The sequence below is a fragment of the Leptonychotes weddellii genome, chromosome 8 (genome assembly GCF_054177405.1).
Source record: "Leptonychotes weddellii isolate Sample4059 chromosome 8, ASM5417740v2, whole genome shotgun sequence".
Taxonomy (NCBI): domain Eukaryota; kingdom Metazoa; phylum Chordata; class Mammalia; order Carnivora; family Phocidae; genus Leptonychotes; species Leptonychotes weddellii.
In genome coordinates this window covers 50546165-50573898 of record NC_138376.1, presented here as the reverse complement: position 1 = coordinate 50573898, position 27734 = coordinate 50546165, and the positions used below count along the sequence as shown (strand labels likewise).

Below are 27734 nucleotides of genomic sequence, written 5' to 3'. Positions count from 1 at the left end.
ATGGTAGCCCAGACAGAGGTGATAGTGGCTTAGATTACGGTATCATCCGTCGAGATAGAGAGAAGGGGATGAATTTGTGATATTTTCTAGACGTAGAGCTGACAGGTTGGTAGTGGGATATAGAAAATCAGAGAATCAAGGATGACTTCTAGATTTCTGGCTTACTAAAAGGGTCAATGGTGGACCCTTTTACTGAACTGGGTTAGACTAGGATTCAAACAGGTCAGGGGGTATATAGCCCTGAAATCAAACTGTCTATTTTGAACATGTTGAATTTATGATGCCATTATAATCAAAATGCAGGGAGTCCTACATTAAATTAGCTTTGTTTGACACTGTGCCTCCCAAATGTATTTGAAATGTAATCATCCCTCCTTTCTTTTCCCTTTTTTCAACCCCCTTTTTGGAGCGCTGTTTGGTAAATATTGCATTAAAGTACATAACTTCTTCTATAATATGCAGCTAGGTTAAGATTTAACAGGTTCTTAGACTTTTTCAATTTCTCTTCATTTCCATCATAAGCATTTGCAGTTGGATTTTTTTATAGTGTCATTTTTCAATTTAGAAACTCCAAATGCCTATTACTTTATGAACCATCTTACAAAGGTGACTAAGAATAAAGAATAATAAGGCTGCGTTTTGAAGCCAGGACAATGCTGAGAGATCAGCCTGTCTTACCATCATGCAGTGTGTTTCCTTATACCAGTGTCACCCTGCAGACAGTTAAAGTTTCCCTTCAGCAATGTGACACATTACTAGATTTTCTGGATCCAGAAAATTAAAATTGTGAAGGCCAAATTGCTAGATTCCTGGGGTTTACTTTGTTACATGAACTTCCTCCTGCCATATATAGGGAGTTACAATTGTGTTCACCTGTCTGCCATGTACAGAGGCCAAATTAAATTCTGTGATACATTTTAATGAAAATATCATGTTTCAGTCAATTTTCACATCTTTACCAATAACTAGTGACAGTATAGACTAGGTTGGAGAACAACAACCACAAGATAAAGCCATGAATATTTTGGATAATAAAACGATCATTTTGGCAACTCTTCTGGGTTGGTTATTGCTGATTGATGAAGCTATCTACAGGGAGGAGTTTGGGGAGAAGAATTCTGTCCTGTGGTATGAAACTAGCTGATTTAGTGACGGCAAATTTGGAAAGCACAGATTTTTATTGAGTTGGGAGTTATTCAGGAACTGGAAAGACCTCTTGACGGTATAACACTGAAATATCAAAAGCCAACCTCTTGCTTTGGGCATGTGCTGGAGAGCATAAACCTGGTTCCCATTTGCCATTTTAAAATAAATCACAGAAGGGGAAAAATAAAAATGAAATATCATTTAAAAATTAGCATTAAAAATAGAAGCAAGTTATTAAGGTAAGGCTAAGAAGAATAAAAAATAGTTGGGAAGTAAGTTAAGACAAAGTTTGCATAAAAAATAGTAAAAGAAAGCAACCAAGATTAATAAAAATACAGTTTTTTAAAAATTCATAAACACTAGAACATCACCAGAACAATGGTAAAAATCTGAAATGACACAAAGTGAATACAATTGCTATACAATAGACCAGAAGGTTAAGAAGACAAATTGCAAATTAATTAAAGAACAGGTTAATGAGGTAGCATTTGAGTTTCAAATTATAACATTCTCATGCAGAGACAACCAGACACTTTTGAACCAAGGTCAGGCAAATGTTTAGAATCTTCCTGCTCACTGTCCTTACTGAAAGGGTTCCCTGCAGAGAGACTGTGGGCACATCACCCTCTCTTACTTGCTGAGGAGTCAAACTTTAGGTCCACAGGAGACTGAAGCCCCTTGCTCTAGATAACAGAGATATTTGGGTCCAGCTGTGTTCCTGAGGACCTATCCTTGGGTGATTCTTTCATTTTTCTCAGGTTTTGTAAGAGACTATGAACATACCTGAAAAATACAACCTGGCAGGATCTCTCTATTGAGGTTCTGGATTCACAGGAATGCATTTCTCAAATGCAGGACTAACGAGTGGGACATGGCTTAGCCCCACAGACTGGCATGAGCCCTTATATATGTACTTCTCCCTAGTACAAACTAGGCAGAAGTAATTTGTATGGGCCAAGGTCAGGCCACCCCCAAATGTGCCACTTTGACATGTCGATTATTTTAAATAAAAGCTACTTAAGAAACAGCCAATGCCAAAAGAATACTATGCCCCTGCTGCTCGTCCCCAGAAAGCAAGAAGCAGATCTCCCAGGTGAAAGGTAGCCTCCCTGTACTAGGAGGCAAAGGGACATCCTTATCACCAGAGATAGGAACTGTAGAGCCTAGAAGGCTATATAAATAACTCTTGTTACTTTTTTCTAATTTATTACCCTGGCCCAAATTCTGTTCAGAATTCCTTATTAACTGAAGCTCCCCAAATTAAGTTTTCTTTGTTCTGTCATTTCCTCACAGATTTATTGTCTCTGTCTAAAAAGCACAAAAACTGTCCGCCTTGGTCATTTCTTTAGGTCTCAATTTCATTATTGGGCCTCCGTACACACGTAATAAAACTTTGAGTTTTTGATTCTTAAACTAGCTGGAAGTCTTTGAAAGGTAGAAGGGAAATTTAAAGTCCTCCTCTACAAATCTCTTTGAGTCTATGATTAAGGCTGTCTGTAGGAAACAGAGCTCAAAAACTATCCTAATGTCCTGAATTATTTTACCTATTTCTTCTAAATCCTTTACTTTTATTATTTTTTAAAGATTTTTATTTATTTATTTGTCAGAGAGAGAGAGAGAGAGCACAAGCAGGGGGAGCGGCAGGCAGAGGGAGAAGCAGGCTCTTTGCTGAGAATGGAGCCCGATGCGGGACTTGATCCCAGGACGCTGGGATCATGACCTGAGCCGAAGGAAGATGCTTAACCAGCTGACCCACCCAAGTGTCCAGCCAAATCCTTTACTTTTAAAGTAATATTATCATAAAAATCATGATAAATATCATCCACTTTATGTTGTTTTTAACTTTTCAAGATTCTTTCACCTAATTTTAATCACGTAACAATCCTCTGAGATAGGGTAATGGATGCTGGCTCCATTTTACAAATGAGAAAATTGAGGCACAGAGAAGATGAATAGGTTGTTTAAGTAAATATTGATAATTAAAGATTGGGACTGAACATTAATCTGTGTCTTCTGAATTCCAGACCACTGTGTTTGCCACTGAATCATTAAACTCATTTATATTTATTGCAGCCTATAAATGAAAACTAATTTGTCAATAATTCTTTCATTTCTTTTAGTCTTCAATCTGTCACTCAATTACTACTTATCCCTATGCTCTATATTATTTGCACTTTACTACACCAATTGTATCAGAATAAGAACTGTCAAAACTGAAACAAAGAGGACCAAACTTGAATCATTGGTTCCTTCCACCTTTCAACTAGCAGGAAAAAAAAAAAAAAAAATATATATATATATATATATATATATTACTCTAAAGTAACATACTACAAAGAAAATTACTATAAACCTTGAGGCTTTGAATTAAGAATTTAAGATTTACTTTCTCTAAAGAACTTAATTTTGGAAAAGGCTATATCAATTTTATTTCGGGGATATACATCTATATAATTTTAAGAGAGGGCCTACCTAGAAAATGTAAATATTCCATCATGTCTAACACTTTTCTTTCTCCATTTGAATATTAATAAAAATCAAAAACACTGAAAACAAAAACAGGTAAAGTGATTAAATCACCCTAGATGAGGAGTCACCATTAAGGTGACATCCAGGAACTGGTCTGATACAGCTAGACTCAGTGCTGTTAGCTGCTTGCTTGGTGCTCACAGTGAGGCTATGCCATCTCCTGTTGGATCTAAGACCATCACAGAGAACATTAACAACAGACAAGGTCACTCTGAGACTGTGATAAAGTGAGATAAAGTGAAACACGGTCACAGCACAACCCACAAAATTCCAAACGTTCTCTTCTCTCAGCTAATATGAGTGACTGACACTTGTTCACCAATTATAGCAAGTTTTCCCTCCTCCTGGATAATTCATTAAAATACCCAGTCATAGATTTTCTTCCCCCATCAAGACATTCTTAAATCCAGAGCAAAGTTCCACTTCCTAAAACCCTCCTTGAAATCACCCAAAACAAGTCCAAACCCTTAATAAGTCTTTCTAACACCCTCTAACTGAGATGCCCCACAGTTTCCTATGTTAATTTTCCCTCAATGCCAAGAGTAACGAATCCAACTTGCTCAAGTACAAGTGTCATCCCGATGGACTTTGGCTATAGGGCGCTGACATAATAATAATACTGATACTTATACACCATTTGCTGTTTACCAAGTTATTTCCCTTACAGCATCTCACAAGGTCCTCTCACAGTCCTGTGAAGTAGGTATGCTATTGTCCCCATTTTACAGATGAAGAGATTAGAATCAGAGGAGGAACACACATATTAAAAGGTGATACCTAAATTTAAATAAGTGTTCTCTTGTGGAAGTCCAAGTTCCACTACACCACATAAATGTATTATTAAATATACCCAGAAAATGTCCTGTAATTTTTTGGGGGGATGAGAACTAAAAATTTGGATATGGCCATTAGGAAAATCCATTCAATAGTAATGTATTGGATACTGTTAGTACAAAGTTGCACAGAGAGATAAACAGGCAATGAAAGAGAATTTCCTCATATATACTAATTAATACTATGGTGAATTTGATGTTTGATTAGGGATTGCAATGAAAGTTCAGAGAAAAGAGAAAACATGGACTGCCAGAAATTCTAAGTTTTGGGAGATAAGAAAAACAGACCACAAGGACCATTGGACATACACATACCTACACACACCCTTCCATAATATCACATTTAATTACTGGTATAGATGAGAAAGGGAGGAAAATGGGGTAACATTATGTTTATAATTAGTGAATGAGTCATAGTGGATCCCTCATGTTGCTCTGTATCTCTCGCCCACCTCCCTCCATCAACACTGGTATCGGTTCTTAGACATGATACACATTAGGAACTGATAACTCATACTAGGAAATACCTATCTACCCTTTCCTTTCTTTCCTCTCTCCTTATATGGATCCCAGGCAGATAGCTTTCCCTCACCTCAAAAGAAGTGAGAGAAAGTTGGACATGACTAAGGAAAGTACATGATGAAAGTAGGATGTCATCTACTCTTAAGTTGATGTCAAAATTTGCATAAATAAAACATTTCATTATTTGATGTGAACAATACATATCAGTTCCACGTAGCATCCATTTCATTACGGTGGTTATATGTATTTCTTAAAAGTATGATGCTGGATGCTGTTCTGCTGTTCCAACGTGATCCCACACTAAAATATCACTGCCCATTACCACAAGGCTCATGGTCAGAGCTTGCAAAGTTGGTGAGTTGAGACCAAATTTGTTGTCAATTGTTTCTTCTGTTCTCCTCTGGTCTCCACCTGACAATCAGCCTAGCCAAGGGGAACCAAGTGTATAGGTCTTGGCCCGTTTTTTTCATTACTGATATAGTGCCTATCACATTTTTATACCTTAAGATGATGTCTCCGAGATTGCAGGTTGGATGGCTACAAGAAATGTAGGCTGAAATCACTGAGTTCTCAAATTATCCCCACTCACTGAAGTGGAGTGTCTACATGTGTTTATCAGAACTGCATTCAACTTTTCACATGCTTATGTCTAAATCCTCTGAAGAGATTACAAATTTCTTGAGATCAGGGACTATATATTCTTCTCAGTAGTATCTTACATCTTGTCGACACATGATGATGCTTTTATATATAGTGAAGGCACCTGAGTTTAGCTATAAGACTGTTAGTTTTAAGGAGAATTCCAAATGTTTGCACCGAATAAATCTTACATATTTCAAAAGCATAATGTCAAAATGTTTGGTAAAGTATAAAACCTTTCTTTATTTTTTTAAATCATAGCCATTAGAATTCCCTTTGAAATAGTAAGGAAATTGGGATACAACATGGTTAAGAGTTTTATATCTTTTGTGATACAACTAAATTCAAGAATGGAAATAACAGTCAGAAACAACATATAATTAAGTACCCAATATATATCCATAATGCTCACCTATGAGAGAATATGAGCTAGGCCAGTTTTACAAATAATATAAGCATAAATTTCCAAAATTAAAGAAAGACCTACACAAAAGAAAGACCTAAGTTTAACGGTCTTAGAGTGATTCCAATGACAGCGTAATACTGTAAAACACAACTAGCTTGAAAACACATGTGGTTACTACTTCAGTGATAAAACAACAATTATATCAACTTAGAAAAATGAGTTTTATCTGAATTCTAACAACTTCGCATCCCTATCTCTTGATTCCCAAGCATTTTACTCCTAGAAAGTTCATGGAAAGTAGACTACGAGAAACATGGTTGATAACATTTTAACTGATCAGTGCCATTCTTATCTTTATACCAATGGGGATTATCCGAGATAAAAGAAGCAATAAAAACTAACATATTAAAAGAGATTCTATAGTTAGCTATTATTTTTCTCCTTTCCCCACATTATCTATTTTTTCACATTCCACGGACAAATAAGAATGAACTATATTTGACTCTCTGTAAATGTCACAGCTCAGCAGTTAAAAAAACTCTAAAATTTGTATAAGCTTGCCCAAATCTTTGTAAAAAAGACAGGACATTAATATATATATGTGTGTGTGTCTATGTGCTTGTCTGTATGTTTATAGAGAGACAGAAATAACAAAACATAATTGACTTCATAAATAGATTTTCTGGGAGTGATTTGCAAATAAGGAATCATAATTTTGACTCCCTAATATTCATAATTATATGAATATTGAATTATACAAGTTATATTCATAATTCATAGAATTTATAAAATTCTAGGAGTAAATATAACTACTACATCTTTAAAAGTATATTCCTGATATAGGAACCTAGTAGTCTTTCTCCAAAGTAAAAGGGAACAAGCTCGTGAGATGACTGTTGCTTATCTACATTTTGGGGGATTTTCACAGTCTCAAGATGTTTTAGATACTTAAAATTTCCAGAGAAACTGAATCATTGCTTCATGACATAAGATATTACCTTGGGGAATTGAGAGTACAAATGGGACTGAATGTGAGCTGGATAACATGTTTGGAGCACATTGCCAGGATCTCAGCTATGCGGCTTGCATGCAGAATGGGCCAGTGAAAAAGTCTCCCAAGGAGTAGATCAATGGTTACTTATACTGGTCTTTGCCATTCTAGCCTTTGCCATTTCCCACTCATGTCTATCTCTACCTCTAGAACGTGCCTTGGCTAGTTCCTGGGAGATTCTATCAATTCTATGTGTGTATTTTCTCTCATAAGTTGCAAGCCCCTTGAATAAGATCAGTCTTTTTTCATTTCTTAGGTATTTGTTTTATGTTTGAATGTTTCAACAACCTAAATAACAGCATTATAAAGACTTCTCTCTATAATAATGCGTGAAGTTATCAAGTTCAGGTAAAATAGCATTGAAACATTTTAAAGGAAACTAAAATTTAGGATTATAAATATACTCTCCGAACAGACCATATAGTCTTCATAATCACGTGAAGTTATATGTCATTTATGAGCTAACCATCTTATGCATCTAAGAGTGAATCTATAAAGTCTGTATTCCTTACAAATATCTATCATTTCCATGCTTGATCAGTGGTGAATCCCCACTCCTTAACTGAATGAGTGTGAGACAATGACATCAGAAGGACTGACTCTAAAACAATTTCTCTAGTTAGAGTATCAAGGCAATAGTCAATCTTAAGTCTTTGGGGCTCCTTATAATTCTTCCAGGAGGGAAAACTGAGTATAGATAAAATCTTAGTGGAAATAATTAATATACATATTTATAGAAACCAAAGAAAGGTGAGCTTTCGTACTCAGTCAAGGAAATATCATAAACCATTGCATATGATAGAATCAAGGAAAGTACCCAGTTTTAAGCAAGAAATAGTAACCAAAGGACACATTTTCCAGTGTGACTGAATAAAGGTTGTACTCGTACTATTTCCTACATATACCAGGGACCACATATAAAGGACACAAATACAAAGTTCACCAAATGCAGAATATGCTCACCTGGGCACAGAGCAATATTACAAGGCTTATGATGTGTTTCAGGTCCTTCACACGGCCTTCCTCCATACTGAGGAGGTGTGCATGACCTTGTTCTTGTTCTTTGGCCTCGACCACATGTAAATGAACATAAACTCCATGGTGACCACTCCTCCCAAACTCCATGTACTGTAATAAAGCAAAGAAGCTTCAACAACAAAAGCAGAGAGGTAAAGTCAAAGATTCTTTTTCTTAATTATAAAGAAAAAAAATCATCAAATAGACAGTATGAAGATATTTTAAAAGCTCAGTTAACATTCTTATTTGCCAAAAAAATCAAAGGTTAATTTGAAAATTTATTAAAATGACACAAAATGACATGTACTTTTTTTCTGTATTAGAACAGTTGTCATAAACTTTAAATGTTTTCTTTTTTAATGGAAATGCACCTCTCTTCCTCACAGTAAAATAGTCATGATTTATTTTTAAATACAAATAATATAAACTTAAAAGGTAGTATAGAAAACTAAATTTCTTATAACAGGTTTGATCATCTAGAGTTAAATTTGCATTTAAATATATAAGGGCCAACGTAATTCTTAAAATTTCAGGACTAATGACTTTGATGTCAAAAAATTAAAAAAAAATCTGAAAGTTAATGGTCCGTATTTTAAATAGCTTATTAACTTCACATTTTAGAAAATAAATATATTTTTGCCATTTAAAACATATGGGTGTTCAAAGTCACTGTCTTTGAATAAGACGAAAATTTCAAAAACTCTATCTACTCGCATAAAATTCTCCTCTTTGCCCTCTTTTAAAATGAGTGGCAAATATGAAGATTTCTTTCTTCTTGCAATAACTTGATGCACTGGAAATCCTCCTAATAAATAAAGGTTTTTAGAGAAAGCAAATGATCTAATTAGGATTACTCCTAACATAAGTATACATATGTCAATACTTCAATTATGCCATTATGATGGATTCAAACTAATCGGAAATATTAACATAATTTGTGTTCCTCCATAAAAGCCATGTGAATACATATTGACATCTTTTGCATAAAGCCCATTAGAATTGAGAGTTTAGATCCCTTCTTTGCCACAATCAATCACCAGTCTCATCCCAAATTTTAATATTTGGGATAGTAAGGAATAGCACTCCGTGGATAATACAAATAAAAAGAAGCTGGGCAAAATGTGCTCTTTGGCTCAAAAGCTCCTGTCTTGATGTTGAACCTCTGGTCTTAGTATGCTTTTAGAAGTTCATGAGCAGAAGTCTGATAGGACACCCACTAGAATGAGGAGGGGGAGTAGAAATTTAGAATGGATGATGAAAAAGATTTCACTTTCTCCTTGACATAGGTAGTCGTAAGCAGAATCCATATTAAGTGTCAGAGGAGTTATGCGAGTAAATACAGTATATCTAGAATGTTTTGCATGTATATGCAAACCAAGTTGTTTCTTTAAAAACACGTATATGATACTTTAATTATGAGACACCCCATTTTCTTCTATTTATGCTATTGATTTGCCCCAGCTGGTTGTGAAAATATATTGAAATATTGAAAAAGTTAGCCAAATTTGTGTAATACTCAGTGAAAAATTCTTCAGGTTTCTGAGAAAGTTGCTGGAAAATATATTTTTAAAATATTACATAGAAAAAAAGTAAGAGAGTGAAAGAAATTAATATGTTTATATTTTTCTCATTTAAGTTTGGAAACCAAAGCCACTTTGTATCTATTGGCATAAGATTAAATAATGAGTCTCTATTTAACTCTAAGGAAAAAAAAATACGCACATACCTATATTTACATATAGGTATATATGATCAATGATAGCAAAATATTTTTAAAATATTATATATGAATGTATTTTGTCATATAAAACACATATCTTTAATTTTTGCATTTATTTTTAATTACCAAAATTTCTCCATTTAAAAACAAACTTTTCTTCCCTTGTTGTCTATATAAAGTGTTAAAAGACCATATTGCATTCATATGGCTGGTTCTGTTAATTTTCTCCTCAATCAAATCACACTGCTCTGTATTCTTTGAACAAAGCCTGAAAAAAGGCTGCTAAATTGGCAGATTTTTCTCTATTAATCTCAAAGAAGTGTTGATTAATCTTGACAGTTTAGTTAAATCATGAAGCTGGAGTCCTCTGAAAAGTATGTTACTCCCTACTTTTTAACACTCTATTGTTCCATGGTGAAATTTCATGCCTCCTCCACATCATTTAAAAAAAAAATACTCCTTTTTTTGAAAAAGAAACAAAATTATTAATAATATTTTATTTTAGATATTATTGAATTAGTTGGAAACTATAAAACATCTTATAATTTTATAGATGCTATTCATAAGATTTATGTTAAAGAATAAAGATATTTTTACTTTAGCGGCAAATTTTATATAAATTCTTTTACCTTTCAGTAAAGTATGAAAATCTGTAAATAATCTAGTTCATTTGGAAAATGTGCCTGATAAAACCAAAAAACAAATCAAATTAATGCACTTTTATAGTTTCCTTCTTTACTTAGACACTAGCTGTAGTACCACATCCCTACTCTGTGCTGAAGATGAAATGAGGAATATACAATATACAAATTATGTTACTACCAGATTTTGAAATAAGCATACAAAATACCTTATAATTTACATTGGGATGTATAAAATAACTCCTTTAAGTGAAAGGTTTTTTTCTTAAGAAATATATAAATGTGGATACTGTGACATTTATTTAAAAAAAAAAAAATTGAAACCATTCCTTAGCCCAAATCAACTTCTAAAGGATTAGAAGAAATATAGAGTAGACCAGTGGCTCTCAACCATTGGCAATTTTGCCCCCCAGAGGACATTTGGCAATGTCCAGAGAAATTTTTGATTTTCACAGCTCAGGGGAAGGAGGGATGCTACTGGCATCCAAGAATGCTCAGGCCAGCCTCCCACAACAAAGATTTATCCATGTCAAAATGTCAATAGTACCGAGGTTGAGAAACCCTGGAAGAGATCATAAAACTGTAAGTCAGAAACCAGGACAGTAAATACACAATTTAATGTAGCTCTCTACTTTCTCAGTTTACTTGCTACTTAACCCTATCATTTTCTGCTCTGAGTAATAAGAATTCTTGAAGAGACTATAATATCAAAGTAACAATTTGCAAAAGGCTGGATGTCTTAGGATCCATATCAGAAGTAACACATTATTATGCAATTTAATTAAGAAAACCCTTCTTTTGAAATTAGAATAATACGGGTGAAAGGCAACTAATTTATAACAATATTGACTAGGCTTTACTAGGGTAAATAAATATAAGCTCAAATTCTACCATTCCATATATTTTATGGAAAGTGGCTTTGACATTCATTTTGTCCTTGTGTCATTTTCATTAATTAAATGCCAAACACACTTGAATATCCACAGTGTGACAACTAGGTTATTGATTTCTGAGCTAATTTTCTTCTTGGGAATTTAAAGTATTATTTTAGAAAGGTATTTACACTGTTTAGGTACTATTTAAGTTTTTTAATTCACGTTTGGTTACTGTTTTCATGATATATTATATCAAAAAAGTACATATTTATCAGCATGGCAAGTAACTGAACAAAATATTGAACACAAAGTATTTCATAACAAATACAATAACCATCTAAAAGGTATCCCAACTTCCTATAGTGAAATATTTATTCTACATTTTTTAAAATAACAAAGTTGCTAAATTAGTGTTCGGTTTTAAAAAATTAAAAAGAAATCAACAAAACTCTCCATTCTCTTAAATTCAACAGCTGAACTATAACAATGATTAAAAGACACATTTTTTCTTATCGTCAGTACTATTTAACCAAATTTAGAAAGACAAACCTATAGTATACGAAGGTCAAGAGGAACTCATGATTAGTGTGTATTTCTTCAGTAGGTATAATGGTAGGAGGTTTAAGAAATTGAGGACAAACCTCACAATCACAATATTATTCAGTTTTCTAAACGTCAGACACAGAGTGAAAGGGAGGGCACTCTGGTCCCACTACAGATGCTCTCCTTGCCCAGGGAAGGGATTAATCAGCAGTCTCCAGAAGATGGAGGTTTCCATATGTCAACCATACGAATGTGCGTAACAAGTGGCTGGAATGTAAGGACTGAACGGAGGATTGCAGGGAACACTTCAGCACCCTCTCAGACTTCCACTTGGGGATCCATTTGCCATTAGATTCTACCCGTGTATATTGAAGGGAACTTGATTTTTCAGAAGGATGCTGACAAGACAAATGTATATTTCAAGCACGGCTTACTTCTCTATTGACACTTTTCTCATTGTCCAGGATAGGAAGCTTGATATTGTAACCAAGGGCCAGCTTTAAATATGAGACAATGTACTCTCCCCACACCCAGCTGGAAATCCACAACCATTTTACTCATGAGGCAATTTTAGCTACAAAATTTAGAAATTTGGTAATTCAGAAAACTTTCAGCTCATTTTCTCTTGCCTAACAGACCTAGAGTCTGCTTGCTCTCTAACCACTGGTTTTGTCATCTTTTTTCATTGTCCTCCCCTTCCAAGACCTCTGTAAGCACTCTTTCCCTCTGATTTTTTTTTTTTCACTTGATGTTCCTTCTCATCCAGTTTAATTCCCACTGACTCACGCTGACTTGATTTTTCTTGCTTTCAGTGGAAATTACTGCTGCTTCCTGCTAATTCTGTCTTCCCTTCCTCATGGTTTTCTGCCCTGTTTAGCTTTTACTTCTACCTTAATGTGCTACTCTGTATCTCCCAATTCCATTATAAAGGGATTTCCCATCTCATGCATCAGCTCTCCTCCACATTCTGCCCACCACTTCCTTTCCCTTTTGTTACTTCCAGATTGTCTTTTCTTTTATTGTGATAAAAAATACACAACAGAAAACTTATCATCTAGACTATTTTAAGTGTACAATTCAGTAGTGTTAAATATATTCCCATTGTTGTAAAACAGGTCTCCAGAATTTACTCATTTTGCAAATCAAAACCCTGTACCCATTAAACAACAACTCCTTCACACTGTCTTTTAATGGGTTGCCCTTGGTCATTCTGCTGGGAAATTGGGATTATCCCTGCCCTTCCCCCATGCCACCCACTCTCTACTCTTACTTTTAGCAATTGCAAAATCAGCCATCTCTGGAAATGGAAATCATCAGAAAACTTTTACGCACAATTTAGCAGACGAAAAGCTGCTGCAGTGCCAATCCCTCTCCTTATGCCTGCCCCCTTTTGGAGGCCCCTGGTGGATGCAAGTCCAGTGTCAACGGCAATGGTCAATAAGTTTGTATCACCCATCCACCAAATAGTTGAACAAAAATATAAACCTGGAGATACACAATATCATATGCTTTAGACTTCTTGAAAGAAAGCCCAAATTCCTTTTAGTACTCCTTTTTACATGAAAATCAGTAACTTAAGGAGAAATGCCTGTAATATGCATGCAGGCCTCCAATGAGAACAAAATGATGACAGCCGGAAAATCTCACCCTACCCGGGCAAGATACTGTGCTGTGCTCCATTTAACATTGAAGATTTTTTTCCCCATTAATGACTTTAAAGTTTACAATGCACTGGATGGCTCGGATGAGGATAGTCACTTGAATGAAATAAATTAACAGAATGTCCTTTGGTCAGGGGAACTATTTTCTTTGATAAGTAAGTAAAACAACTGACTAAAGACTGCATCAACCGCTGCCTTAAACAATGAGTACAGATCCCATTTCCAGTATGTCTGCAAGGTTACGTTTCCTCAAACATTCAGTTGGACATTTTGCCACCTGAAATAAGGAAAGCTGTTATAATCATAAATATTATTAGAAGCAGATACAGAAATTTCTCCAGAAAATTCATTAGGGGAGTCACTTATGTAATTTCCTGACTGCTCTGAGAGCAGAAAGCATCCCATATATGGCAAAATTTCACTGTTGAAAATGAGTTAAACTTATCCACTTTAATCAAAATGTCTCTACCCATTTCATAGGAAAATAACAGATCTTTCCAAATGCGGAGCATGACACAATTCAATAACATCCACAGTTGTAGTTGCTGCTAACACTACCTGGACAGAGGGCAGTGTTATTGCAAACCCTTGATTCTCTTAACGGGCCGCTGCAGTGTGTCCCGTAAGGTGATACGCAAGTTCTGGTTCGCACCTGCGACCCTTGACCACAAGTAACTGAGCACGTGCTCCACTGGGACCACTCCTCCACACCAGATTCACCTGGATGCAAGACAACAAATAAACATGAAATACTGCTTTGAATATTCACCCACTAAGCATCAGACCAAACTGACGTTATGACATGCAAGATAATTTAAATGTAAAAACATGACATTACATCAAAAGGCACAAGGAAACATCTCAGAGAAAAATACATTTAAAGGGAGATACATGTGACACGGGTGCGAGGTCCAAGTTGGTTATAACCTTGTTAGCAAAACTACTCTTCACAAAGACACTGTACTGTAGACACTATGAAGGGACCAGTCAGCATTTATCAACAACAATGATTGCTGAAGGGATTCTCCTCAAGCCAATCTGAGGCTTTGTCCTTCGGACGGGAGAGGAAGCAAAATGTATTGCTAAACTTACTCCGGCTTTGGTGAGCAGGAATATATTGATGGGTTCTTCCCTAATCCTTTACTGTGTAGCCTCCTTTCTCATGCTGGATGAGGTGGAGCCCTGGGAGTTTGGGCATATCTAATTCTTATAGTGTTAAACACTGTCACTTATTTATAATTGATTCCTAGTGCAGTTCTTATTTTTTCATCCTATGACAGCTATTTATTTTGTGATCATTTGTTTCAAAACCTGCTCAGAATTTTCTTCATGATCTAGAAGAGTGAGTTTTACTCAAAATGAAGGAAAATTTCCCTATGATTTCTATTAATTTATTCAAAATAAGGCCCTAAAAAGCCAAGGAATGTCTGAATTCCATTAATTGTCTCAGAGTAAGCATCACACTAAAATTATGTCTGGTTTCTATTATTATCTAAGTCATGTACCAAAAAGACTTAAAGTCAAGAATTTCTAAGACCATCACAATGGACTTCTGATTCTATTCTGACATCATGTTCAGGATAGATTTTTAAAACTGATTTGAAAACTTGGCAGTTGCTTTTCCCTAAATACAAAACTGGGCCATTTACCTGCTGGCAGGAAGAACTTAAGTTAGTTATTTGGTTGTGGGAAAGGTTTGCAGGTGAATTGTTTCTGAATACTTTGCATCACTGATTATATAAACCAAGGAACAATTTATATCATATAAGTTCTGTTTAGACTTTGCCTTTGAAACAGAATTCAAAAAAAAAAAAAGAATATGATGATCTGTTTGCCCATCGTTTTTTTTTCTTTTGAAAGGTTAGTAAATGACTTAGACATTACTTGCAGGGCTACTCAAGATAGCTGGTCCATAGGCTGGTACTCCAGGACAGAAGGAGGTTGAACCAGAATGTAACTCAATTTGCTGATTTCTTCACTGAGAATTTCTTTTTTCCAAACAAACAAAAAAGTTAGCTGAAATAAAACATGTGCTTGATAAAGTAGTTGAATTTATTTTCTGGTATAAGCTTCTTATCTCCTCAGGGGCCCATAAAAAGTAGTTCACAGATAAGCATAGGTCCACCAACCACAATTTGGGTTGCACCATTATAAAGATCTGGTCTTATATTGGGATGCATTATGCACCCAGAGGCATAGATTATAAGGCATTTATGACTAGATATATATCATAAGGGCACAGACAGTGGTTACTGGGATGATGTATTACATTAAATAGGACTTTTTTTCAGTGTTGGATCAGTGTTTGTCCTGAAAGTCCTCTATAGATTTCCCTTGATTATTTTAGTCTTTTTGCCTTCACCAATTTATATTTAAGTACTTCATAAAAATGTTATTGGATAACCATTTGAATTACATTTAAAGGCAGGTTGCATAATTTGTTCTTTTATATTAAAGAATACTCTAAAAATTAAAAATCATTATCTAGAACCCAATAATATGGCAATGGTCAAAAAAATATCCACACATATATGTATATATGAACATATACATTTAGGGATGAAGAATTTAAGCGTAAAGTTAGGAAAAATATAATGCAAAGCTTTTTCTTTTGATATTTCAACCCTTGTTGTGATGAGAGTAAGTGGAGTAGAAATATTATGGTTGTATGTTATTAATTAAGAGCTGGAAAACCTTGAACAATGTAAATTCTATAAAAGTGATAAAGGTTATGCATAAAAGTGTTATATTTTTCCACAAAAGCAGTCCTTCTCTTACCTTTGCATTGTTATGATGGCATTAAAAATGTTTTTATTAAATTGAGCAATGAATCAGGATCAAGATCTATTTTTAAATGTATTTCTGCACAAATATTTAAAAGTCTGGGTTGCTTCTGAATGTATACTGTAATGATGTTCAACAGGCTAAGCAGTGATGCGTAGATCCTAAGAGATTGATAATTAGTGCTCAGAATTGGCCTTCTTCACTGGCTCAAATTTATGGTTCATTTTGTTGATCAAAAACAAAATAAATAAATGAATAAAATACATATTGGTTTTCACATTATGAATCAAATTTTGCCACTCAAATACCAGCCTACCTACCAAAATGACCTCATTATACCTCAAATGGTATAGTTTCAGGTAACATTTGCACTAATAATGATTTCCATGCTGCCACTTCTTAATTCAGAAAAGTGTGAAGACTATTCTGGTCCAGCACTTTGGGTGACTGTGAGAAATAGCTCATATACTTTATAAGAAAGAGATGCATATTTTTAAAAACTCACTGACATTAGAATAGTTAAGTACAATACAAAGTATACTGTTTTTAATATGTGTGTCTTTGGAAATAGCACGAACTACTCTGGTTCCTTAACTTGTAACAGAGAAGGCACATAAACATGGCATAGAACGCTTCAGTATCTGAGGCACTTTTAAGACTATTTATCCTGACACGAAACATGAAAGTGGATTGGAAAAGCACTGTAATTAAAGTCAGAGGACCTGTGTTTGATGCGAAGCTACTGAATATTAGTTCTGTGACCTTGAGAAAGTCACTTTATTTCTCGGAACCTCTCAATAAAATGGGTAATACATCTACCTCAAAATGCATGTGTGAGGATTAAATGAGATAATGTATGAGAGTGCATTTTAAATTGTAAAAAATATTAATATAAATTTTTGCTAGTATGTTAAAATCATTAAACTAGAAACATACTTCTAATTTTATATTTCTGTTTTAGATAGGATAACATGCTATCCTTTACTAATATAGGCTATTTTCCCCACTGGAATACAGGACCACTTTTCTAAACATGTTTATAAGATCATTTGATGACTATGATGTTAAAAAGCACTAGGGAGTGCAATTAAATTGTCTTAAAGCCATCTTTTGGCATTTAATTTGGATGTCTATATTAAGTATCTGTATCTTACCACTTCATTTCATTTCTCTTTACCATAAATATAAATTGTGTCCTAGGCTATTGGAACACTATTTATATTTAAACTAGCTTATCTCAATTATTGAACTGACCAAAATGATTAAGTTATTTTGATAAAGTAACATTATTTTACCAAACGTTACTCTTTTAAAAACAATTTCCACTCATGTTATTACTTTACAGAAAGCTTGCTTTTCAGATAGAGGGTTTACTGATCATATTGGTTGAAGAGGCCAGCTTATTCATTTTGAGAAGTAATTCTTAATTATAAAGGCTTATAGGGGGCTCCTGGGTGGCTCAGTTGGTTAAGCGACTGCCTTCGGCTCAGGTCATGATCCTGGAGTCCCAGGATCGAGTCCCGCATCGGGCTCCCTGCTCGGCAGGGAGCCTGCTTCTGCCTCTGACCCTCCCCCCTCTCATGTGCTCTCTCTCTCTCATTCTCTCTGTCTCAAATAAATAAATAAAAAAAAATCTTAAAAAAAAAAAGGCTTATAGGTTTTGCTTTGTTTTCCCTCATGACTAATATAAAACACATATTATAATGTCTTCCATCATTCAATTTTACCTCTATTGTGCTTTTCTTCATTCTCAAATTAACGTTAGCAAATGTTTCTCATTGTTTATATGTAACACCAATTTCCTGATTTGAAAGACCAATAGAAAAGTTTAATAAGTAAACCTTAGCTTTTCTAAGATTTTATTACTTAGTTGCACTTATTGAGACTAACTACCTTAACACCTAAAGAAAGTATACTCTCAGAAAATACTGAAGGGAAAAAAAACCAGCCTCTCTTTTTAACTTTATAACTGCCTGGTGTCAAATTACATATTTTAAAAACTACTTAAATAATGCAGTTTCCCAGTCTTTTATCAGTATTGTAGTAATTTGCATTTAAAATAAGTATTATATGTGTTTTTATATTTACCTAAACTATTTTTGCTTTAAATAATAAATATTTATTTGCATCAATTCAAGCATCCAGTTGATATTTTCAGAACTTTCATTTTTCATTGCCTTTTCTGAATTATTGTTAACAATATAAAGAAATGGTTTTAATGCTCCTCATGGATCTCTTTAATAAGTGTTTCACCTACTTTACCAAATCATGTGTTATTATATTTTTGGTACAAAACAATGCTTGAAAAAGAACCAGTAAATGAAAACAGAAATTAGTAACTTCTCACTAAGAAAACATCATGTTCCTTGTGATTTGAATTTGCAAAAAAGGTTTTGGCTGAGAACTGAATTCTCTTGGTTTATGTCACAGGCAAATACAAAAACCGAATTTATATAAAATCTCCTGGCCAAATTGCATAATATTCATGCATCAACTAATTTTACCACATAATTGGGAATTTAAAACTATGGCTCACCATTTCACTCCCAAGTGACCCCACTTTTAAGAAATTTCAGCAAGCCAATGACTGCCACCTCTTGTGCAAAAAGGAAGAACATTTCTGATCTCGCAGAAGTGCCCCTGTGAGATGGCACTGGAAGGAGGCTGAGTTATCAGCCCATGCCCTGTGCCTCTAGCTAGAGTCAAATATTCTGCAATCTCTGGTCAGTGCTTGAGGCTTTTTGCTCCGTGTAAGGGAGAAACATACATTCAATAATTTGAAAATTTACCTGACCTTGGCAATGCACTTTTGGACCCGTTCGAGCAAAGAGTAAAAATATGTCACCTTTTGTTAAATGAGAAGCTGCACCAAAAGCAATCCAGATAAGCAAGTTTTCTTCATTTCTGGGTCTGGCTGCAACATATATATTTTAAAAAGCTAAAAATATGTCCTTAATGTAGAATTTATTGTAAACATTCTTCCTGTTCTGAAGAATTCTTTGACCTACTTACAATTAATGTGTTAAACTCTACTACTCACCCATTACCAAGAGCACAATCCATTAAGAATATTTGCATTTTTAAGTTGTAGATCCAAATTTAATGTTCAGAATAAATATCCTAAGAAAATATAAACTAAAGGAAACATTCATTCTTCAAGAGAATTTCATCAAAATTAGTCAATGTCATGTCAACAAGCTGATCAAGTACTTGAAACTTCAGTATTAATGGTAAAACAGATCATCCAGATTGGAATGTATAAAACTTTATAAAGACATAGATAAAACTGTTAGTTTGCAATTTCCTGAAATAAAAGTGACAGCTGAAAATGTTCATAACACAGTTTAAATACATTTTCATCTAAGAATGTACTACATGCAATGTAAACAGATGGAATTATAGCCATTTATTATGATGACCCAACATATGAATGCATTTAATTGTGTTTCATATATATATATATGCATATATATATATGTATATATTTTTCTCCCCCCCCCGAGGGAGGTATTTGAAAGTAATCTAATTAGTTTAGGATTAAAAATTTTACAAACCAGAAAGTGATTTTTGTTGATATTTAATTGTTTGGATGTATTGTAGCTTACTAATAAAGACTGTCAGTTTTTTATTATTTAGCTTATATAGCAAAACTCTCTTCCAAATAAAAAAAAATTCTGAAAATGTTTCTAATTTCCATACATTTTAACATTTAATATTTCTATGATGTATGACATTTGAAAAAAATACTCGACATCTTATTGCTCAGTTAAATTTCATCATTTAAAGTCCTATTTAAAATTCTAGTTCTGAAAAAATCCTGTAATAATTATTGACAAAATAACTGTTGACTTTCTTTAGAAGTTTAAGGATACATTTTAAGAAGTTAATTGACATGAGTAAATAATAATATGTAAATCCTAAATGTCCCATACTGAAAGCAAAATAAATCTTACACAGTTTTTTGGTGCGCTTTTCAACTCAAAGCTACTTCATTTATGGACTTTAACTGGTGACGAAAAAGAAATGGCTCAAAAATATATCAGCTCCAAAAACTGACAAATGTGCAGCAAAAGATTATGAAAACATGCAGTGGTTTCATTAAATTAACAACAATAAATAGAAAAATGTAACTAACGTATTACCAGTTTGTGCCATAAATTTAGCAGCATCAGCTTGTTCCTGAGGGACCCTTTTTTCATGAACAGATCGAGGTCGCTGACTTTTAATTGTATGATCTCCCATCATTCCAAATTCTAAAGACAGAATAAAGGTATATGAAAGCTTGTGTGTAGACATTTCTCACAAATTACATTATTGTCTCATGCAATATGTTCCTGCATATACCTAGAAGTTACTGATTAAATTTACAAGTCTAGATTTGCGAGGCTGATCTACTTGGAATATTTCTAAACTCAAGTCAAAAAATCTATAAACAAGAGCAAAGTTTCAAGAAACAATAATAACAGTCAATAGAATTACACATCGGGTTTTAAGTCAGCTTAATTAACAAATAGTGTAAGCTTTTCTGATAATGTTTCCAAGCAATACATCAGAAAAAAAATACAACCACAGTGTTAACTGTTGTTTTTCACAGAGAGAATCCTGACTGCATAACAGCCGTAACTGAGTAGTAATCACCCCGCCGCCGCCCCCCACCCCCCATCCTGACCCCAGAGATTTTCAGCACTTACTCTTGAGGAATGAATGAATAATCCTGTAACCTGGTTTTCCTAAGGTAAACAAACATTCACTTAATGGAATATTTATCCAAATATGGGGTTGTCCCTAGTGTCCTTTAAAAGCTCATAGATACGTGGTGGCTGACTTAATTCTAATTGTCTCCTGCCCTGTCCCTAGACAGTTGCTCATCCCTTTTCTAACCACATGTAAGACAATGATTTCTCCTTTAAGAGTTATGTTTTAAAAAGATGTGGCTCCAGGTTTCTGTTATTTAATCCTTTAATGTTGTACCTCCTGGGAAAGGCAAAAATATCTGGGCCTAACTCGGTGACAATGGGGAAGAGACAAAATAAGTTGAACAAAAGACAGACTCCATGTAATACATTTCTGAAAAATTCATATGCTTGGAATTCTGCAAGAGTTCCATGCTTCTGGCACTGTTGCTGTAAAATAATTTTAATAAAACAAAAGCCGAATTTATGGGATAGTTGTTGATTCTGGCTCAGGGGAGGGTGGGTAGGAGAAAGGGTATTCCCGAGGGGCAGGCTATCATAGTGTTTCTATTACATCCAGACAATTGTTGGGCCCTTAAGACTAGGACTTGAATACACAACAAAGATGATTGAGTAAAACATGTTCTAATGATAGTGCAGATATTGCCAGAACCAATGTCAAAATTTGGCAATGTATAATTTTACCTTTTCCAATTAATCTTTAAGCTTCTGCTAAAATATTACAACTTTGTGCAATGGAGCAGTGTGTTTTGTAAGCACTAATTCTACCCACAATTTTTATTTTATGTAAGGAGAAAAGACTAGCATACATTCTTGTCCATCCTGGCGAATTCCCACATAAATATTAAAGTGTGGCACCTGACAGATTGATTTGTCAGAAATTCTTTCCAGATATTCTACCCAAGAGAACATCCCAAGAGAAATCTGAGAAATCTAAATGTGTGTTTGTTTTTGTCAGTTTGGATGAAATCCAAGGCAGGAAATGGAAATTTTCATAAAATGTCAGTTGGTTTAATCTTGTAAAATCCATCATTATTTTCCATTGCTGCCAACATCCTCTCATTCCATTCATTTATGTATGTAGTATGTGCTGCCTAAACTATGTTTCATTATGCTAATAAGAAGCATCTAATCACATATCATTTAATGATTTTGGAAACTATTTAGAAAGTTTATATCTAGACTCTTATGTACTACCCAGATTTTAAAGTATTATATATAATTGAAAATTTTCTGGGTCTGAAACAGCAAAGAAATTTAGTAGTAATTTTTATTAACATTATGCTTTACCTTCTGTCCTCTTGAATTTATCATTTAAATTGTATATGTGTGTGTGTCTAGCACTTAGAACATTTAAGTCAGAGTATGTGCGTGCATAAATAAGTCGCAGGCTTTGATGGTCACATTAAGGTAGTTTTGGCACTGGGTGGGAAAAGGATACCAAAAAAAATTTTTCCATGCCTACAACTTTTTTTTTCAGCCTCTTCTTCTCTTCTTTTTTTTTTTCCTTATAACTTCTTTTAGTAAGTAACTTTGTTAACCTGTTTTAGAAGAAGACATTTCTTCAACTCAATGGCAGCATGAAAATAGCCTATACTCTGTTTTCTAAGAATAAGTAGTTTATTTGTACAAGGACTATAATCTTGAAATTTACAGGTCTGAGTATGTTGGCAGACACTGCTGAAATAATTTTAAAAGTGTCATATTAGCGGCGCCTGGGTGGCTCAGTCGTTAGGCGTCTGCCTTCGGCTTAGGTCATGATCCCAGAGTCCTGGGATCGAGCCCCACATCAGGCTCCCTGCTCGGCGGGAAGCCTGCTTCTCCCTCTCCCGCTCCCCCTGCTTGTGTTCCTGCTCTCGCTAACTCTCTCTCTCTGTCAAATAAATAAATAAAATCTTTAAAAAAAAAAGTGTCATATTAAATTTTTAATGATTTCTGAAGTTTAAACACAAAGTACTTATCTTTAAAAGCAGATATTAGCATCTGTGTGAACTATTTCATATTATTAGCTGGAATGTGATTTAAATCTCTCAAACATAGGTATCATACAAATTAAATTTCAGTATTCTTCACTGTAGTCAATTCTACTCAATTTTACTCATCATCAAAAATCAATGTTATGTGAGCATTAGTGCTGATACTTAACCTTGGGATACTTAATACTGGGTCACAGTACTTAAGAAGAACTTGATTATATAGTTTTGTATAACCAAAGGTTTCAAATGAAAATTTTGATTATTTGTCAATATAATTTATCGGGAAAACTACTTTTAAAAAATGAAAACTAACAGGATGGCTTGATATAACTAAATTCCCTGTAAGAAGAAGACATACTAACAATTTGTTTCTTTTTCTCAGGTGGAAAAACAACACTATGGTGGTATTTTTTTTAATGTTCCAGACCTACTGTTTCTGCCCTAAAACAATCTGAATTTGTAAGTGAATCATGTAAACAATTATCTAACCAAGTAAGTTTCTTTTGCCATGTTTATGTGCCAAGTGTTTGAAAAAAAAAATACATCTTTGTTTTAGGGTTGTTGTCAATGGTAAGATTTAACAACAAATGTTATGGTTCCATACATATCTCACAATGGGATATTTTCAAAACATGAGTGTTCCCTTTCATGATGATTTGATCTTCTTTACTTCTAGTGAAAATAAAGGCCAGTTGGATCATCCAAATGTAGAAAAAAATAAGGTATTAGTTTTGCTATTATTTTCTTATGTGGTGAATGTAGGTTGAGGTAAACCTTAAGCATATTATGCTCTCTGGATAATAAAAGTTCTTCATGGGTTGTTGATTTATATTCATATGATTCTGAGTTGGCAAAGATAATATACTACATTAGTTACACAAGGAAAATAGCATAACCAAATAAAAAGATGATCTGCTTTGGGTAAGCAATGAAAAGCAAGTTATGAAATCAAATGAAGTAATGTGCAGCATATTGTGTATGTACATACAGTACATGGCTTATGAAAATACAGGCTCATTTCCTATATACTTATATTGATAGTATCAATGAAGTGGTGGGTAAATAACTGTATGCACGTATAAAACTCAAATGACTGGAGATGACTTTCATATTTAGGCACATTTTTCTCATAGAACCTTTCAATGTGCTCCTTGATAAAAAGCAGTAGTCTCTGGAAGTAAGACATCCTCAAAGCTACATGAAAGAAAGTTTCCAAAAATCTGTTGCCTTAAGAACAGTTTTACGTCTTCTCTTCCCCCTTCCAGAAATATATAAGAGGATCATTAAGAAACAAATAGACTTGAAAACTGACTCTTGACAGTCAATTATTAGTTGTGAGGTTTTTGTCTAGAAATCAAGGGTTATAATAATGTGAAATCACAGTCATCAATAAGTGAAAACACACACACATCCATTTGCTATTTTACCAAGTGTTTACTTTTCAATGTGTAGGTGCATCAGATTAGGTGGTAAGTTATTACTGCAATCTATTTTGTGATGTAAATACTAACTTTACTTGTTAGCTAACTTTCCTTTGCATTTCCACAGAAACCACCCTAGCCCAGGCCATGAGTGACTGCTTCTCAAAAACTCTCCAAGTTATGTCTTACTTTCATTCAATGATCAACATGCACTACTTTTTGTCTTGGAAATGGTCAAACCACTGCACCACTTCTATCATCTTTCTCCATGTGAAACACCTGTTTTTCTATCCATGCCTGCAGTAAAGCACCTCCCCAAGCCCAACTCCCATGGCACTACCTCCATGAACTATCAACCAATCATAATCAGGCTTTGTCTTTCTAAATTTCTATTTCATGCTGTACCAATAATCAACTTTCATTTTAATTTTCAGATTGGTTTATTCCTTGTATGAAATTACAAACCTCTTTGAGAAGGAAGTATGGCTTATGAGTTTTAAAATCACTTCCTGCTTTGCACCTAGCTGGGGTTCATTATTTATTTGTTTTATGAATACGTTTCATGTTAAGAGTTGCTTCTCCAAAATGCAAGTTTCTAGATGTCTAGAACCCTTTCTTTAACTTGCTTGGTGAACAGTTCGGTGGGGAGAAAATAAATTTTTTAGTGAAGTACTTGAAAGTTAGTTATGTATGATCATGACAGTCAACATTTCTTTATCCATAAATATATTCAGATTATTATTTAAATAATTGCAATATTGCCTTTTTTTTTTAACTTAAATCTCACTAACCTAAGACAAAGCTTAATGCCTTAAAAACAAAGCTTAATTTTTAACAGTAAACATTTAGTAATTACTTATGTGTTAGGCACTAAATTTACAAAGATAAATGAAAAATAGTCTCTGATACTGTGAAGCTCCTAGCCCACGGAAATCCACTGAACCTTTGTTATATGTGAAATTATTTATTTTAATAAAAATATTAAGCTCAAAAACTCAAAACCCACTTTTTCTATTAATTTCCTAAATATCACCCTTAACTAGAATGACTTGCTAATGTGTCTCAAAAGAGAAAATACATCTTTTAAGCCACGCAACTGGACATTTGAAGTGACATTTCATTTGTCAGAGCATAACAAGTAAGGATATTAATGTATAACTTGTTGGCAGAAGAAAGATTCTAACATCTGGCTGGATTATGGGTGGTATAGACAAATTCTGTTAAGAAGCAACCAGGCATTTTCTGAAATAAGATTATATTTAATGCATTCTAAGTTCGTATTTTGCTAGAAGCATGAGTTACTAAATGTGTTCATTCATTTTTACACTTTTTGGAAATGGAGTTGTTACAGTTATTTTGCATGCAAATTTTTTGTGCATATTATAGCTGGGAGGTGTTTAGATAGTGAAGAGCAGTCCAGATTATCAGTCATTATGATATCTTTCTGTTTTCTGAGGTTTTTAAAAAATGTTTTGTTGACATTTGATCAGACTTCAAAATTGTATTCTTTCACTCAACAACTATTTGAGTGCCTACATAGTTAGGTGCTTTATGAAAAGATAGAAATGTTGGGGAAAAGACTACAATCTGTATTATCAAAGACATTTCTAGAACTGGCATGGATGTTAGAAACAAGGAATATTAAAATTAGACATCATTAGGTGAAATCCTGAAGGACACTGGTTAAAAATGTTATTGATTATAAATATACTAATTTCATTTTCCCCAAGAACCAAACAGGAATAGAATATGTGGCTAGAAGGCAATTTCCAAAGAATTCAAGAATGAGAGCTAGATAATAAATTAAAAATATCAGGAAATACATTGGCTAATTGAATTAAAATAATAAAAAAAGAAGTATCAGGAAATATTTAAAATATTTTTTTAGAAAATTGAATTAATATTAAGAAGTATTTAAAATAAAATAAATTAAGACATATTAAGATATATTAGAAATCAGAGAAATCCATCATTAAACTTTAAGAGGATAATTGATATTCTTTCCTTCAAATTGGTTCTCGGTTACATTTCCATAGTTAGATACCTGGCTATAGGAACCAAGAGGCTATATCTTACAATAACAAAGTAGAATCTTGTTTTTCAAAATACTCCCACAGAAATAATTTTTTAGGTAGTTGGCATGACTCTGTTAGGTAGATGGGTAATTTTATGCCACTTCTAAAAATGGACAAAACAGAGAATGGTCAAAAGGCAAACTGCTAGTATGTTTATAGAAAAATTTAAAATGTTCAGGAATTTTCAGTTTTCTTTTTTTTTTTAAAATATTTTATTTATTTATTTGACAGAGAGAGACACAGCGAGAGAGGGAACACAAGCAGGGGGAGTGGGAGAGGGAGAAGCAGGCTTCCCGCCGAGCAGGGAGCCCGATGCGGGGCTCGATCCCAGGACCCTGGGATCATGACCTGAGCCGAAGGCAGACGCTTAACTACTGAGCCACCCAGGCGTCCCGAATTTTCAGTTTTCAATTAAGTTGTTAACTTATGAAACAATATATTTTGTAAAAGCAATTTTCAAGTATATTTAGTGCATATTTTCTTTGACAATGATGTTATATTTTAATTTATCTTTATTCAAAATAGGAACTTTGAAATAATAACATATAATTATGATTTATTTTTAGATCTCCTCAAATATGTATGTGAAAATTATATAATAAAACAACTTATTTAGAATAGTTCCAGGAAATTTAGGGTATAAACCCTTAAATCATTGCTTTTATTCTTATTTTGTCATCCTTCTGGGAAATGTTAGTAAACTGGATGCACCATTCCATGTAAGAAATCATCAATGTGTGTAATTATGTAGGAATTATTTGTTAATATTTCTTATACATTAGTCAATTGCATTTTATGACCTCATATCTTTTTGAGATAACTATTGAATTTTTATAAACTACCAGTAATGTTTTGCTTGAAAAATATTTTATTTGTTGGTAATAAGGAAAATAAATGTAGAATCACATAAATGATAAATGCAATTCTACTTCTAATAGTAAACTAGTAGCTGAATGTCTTTTCTTGTTGGCCTGCGTTAGAATTTAATTTAGCACACTAGCATATCAGTGGCAAAATAAGATGTTTTACTGTGAGCTTTAACACTTCTGGCAGAAGACTAAAACTCTTACACTATAAGATTTGAATGATCCTATTGCTAAAGTGGCCTCCTAAGATCCTAGGAAATCTAACATATAAGAAAGTAAACTAAATCGTCCCTGGATAAATATTTCTATATTTTCCTAACAAGAACAGGGCTTGG

At 33.8% G+C, this 27734-nt stretch overlaps 1 protein-coding gene across 5 annotated transcripts in view; it reads right to left on the bottom strand.

Moving 5' to 3' along the window:
• The window catches only part of ADGRB3 (adhesion G protein-coupled receptor B3), a 700248-nt gene that overhangs the window by 405937 nt on the left and 266577 nt on the right, over positions 1–27734 (bottom strand). For 4 of the 5 annotated variants that reach the window (XM_081828473.1, XM_081828476.1, XM_081828474.1 and 1 more), the window contains 3 exons: positions 20510–20620; positions 14142–14303; positions 8090–8254 (listed from right to left, as the gene is read on the bottom strand). The exons of the other annotated variant lie outside the window; for it this stretch is intronic. In XM_081828473.1, the coding sequence (XP_081684599.1) occupies positions 8090–8254; positions 14142–14303; positions 20510–20620 (438 nt within the window). The remainder of the gene's footprint in view (positions 1–8089; positions 8255–14141; positions 14304–20509; positions 20621–27734) is intronic. 5 annotated transcript variants of the gene reach the window in all.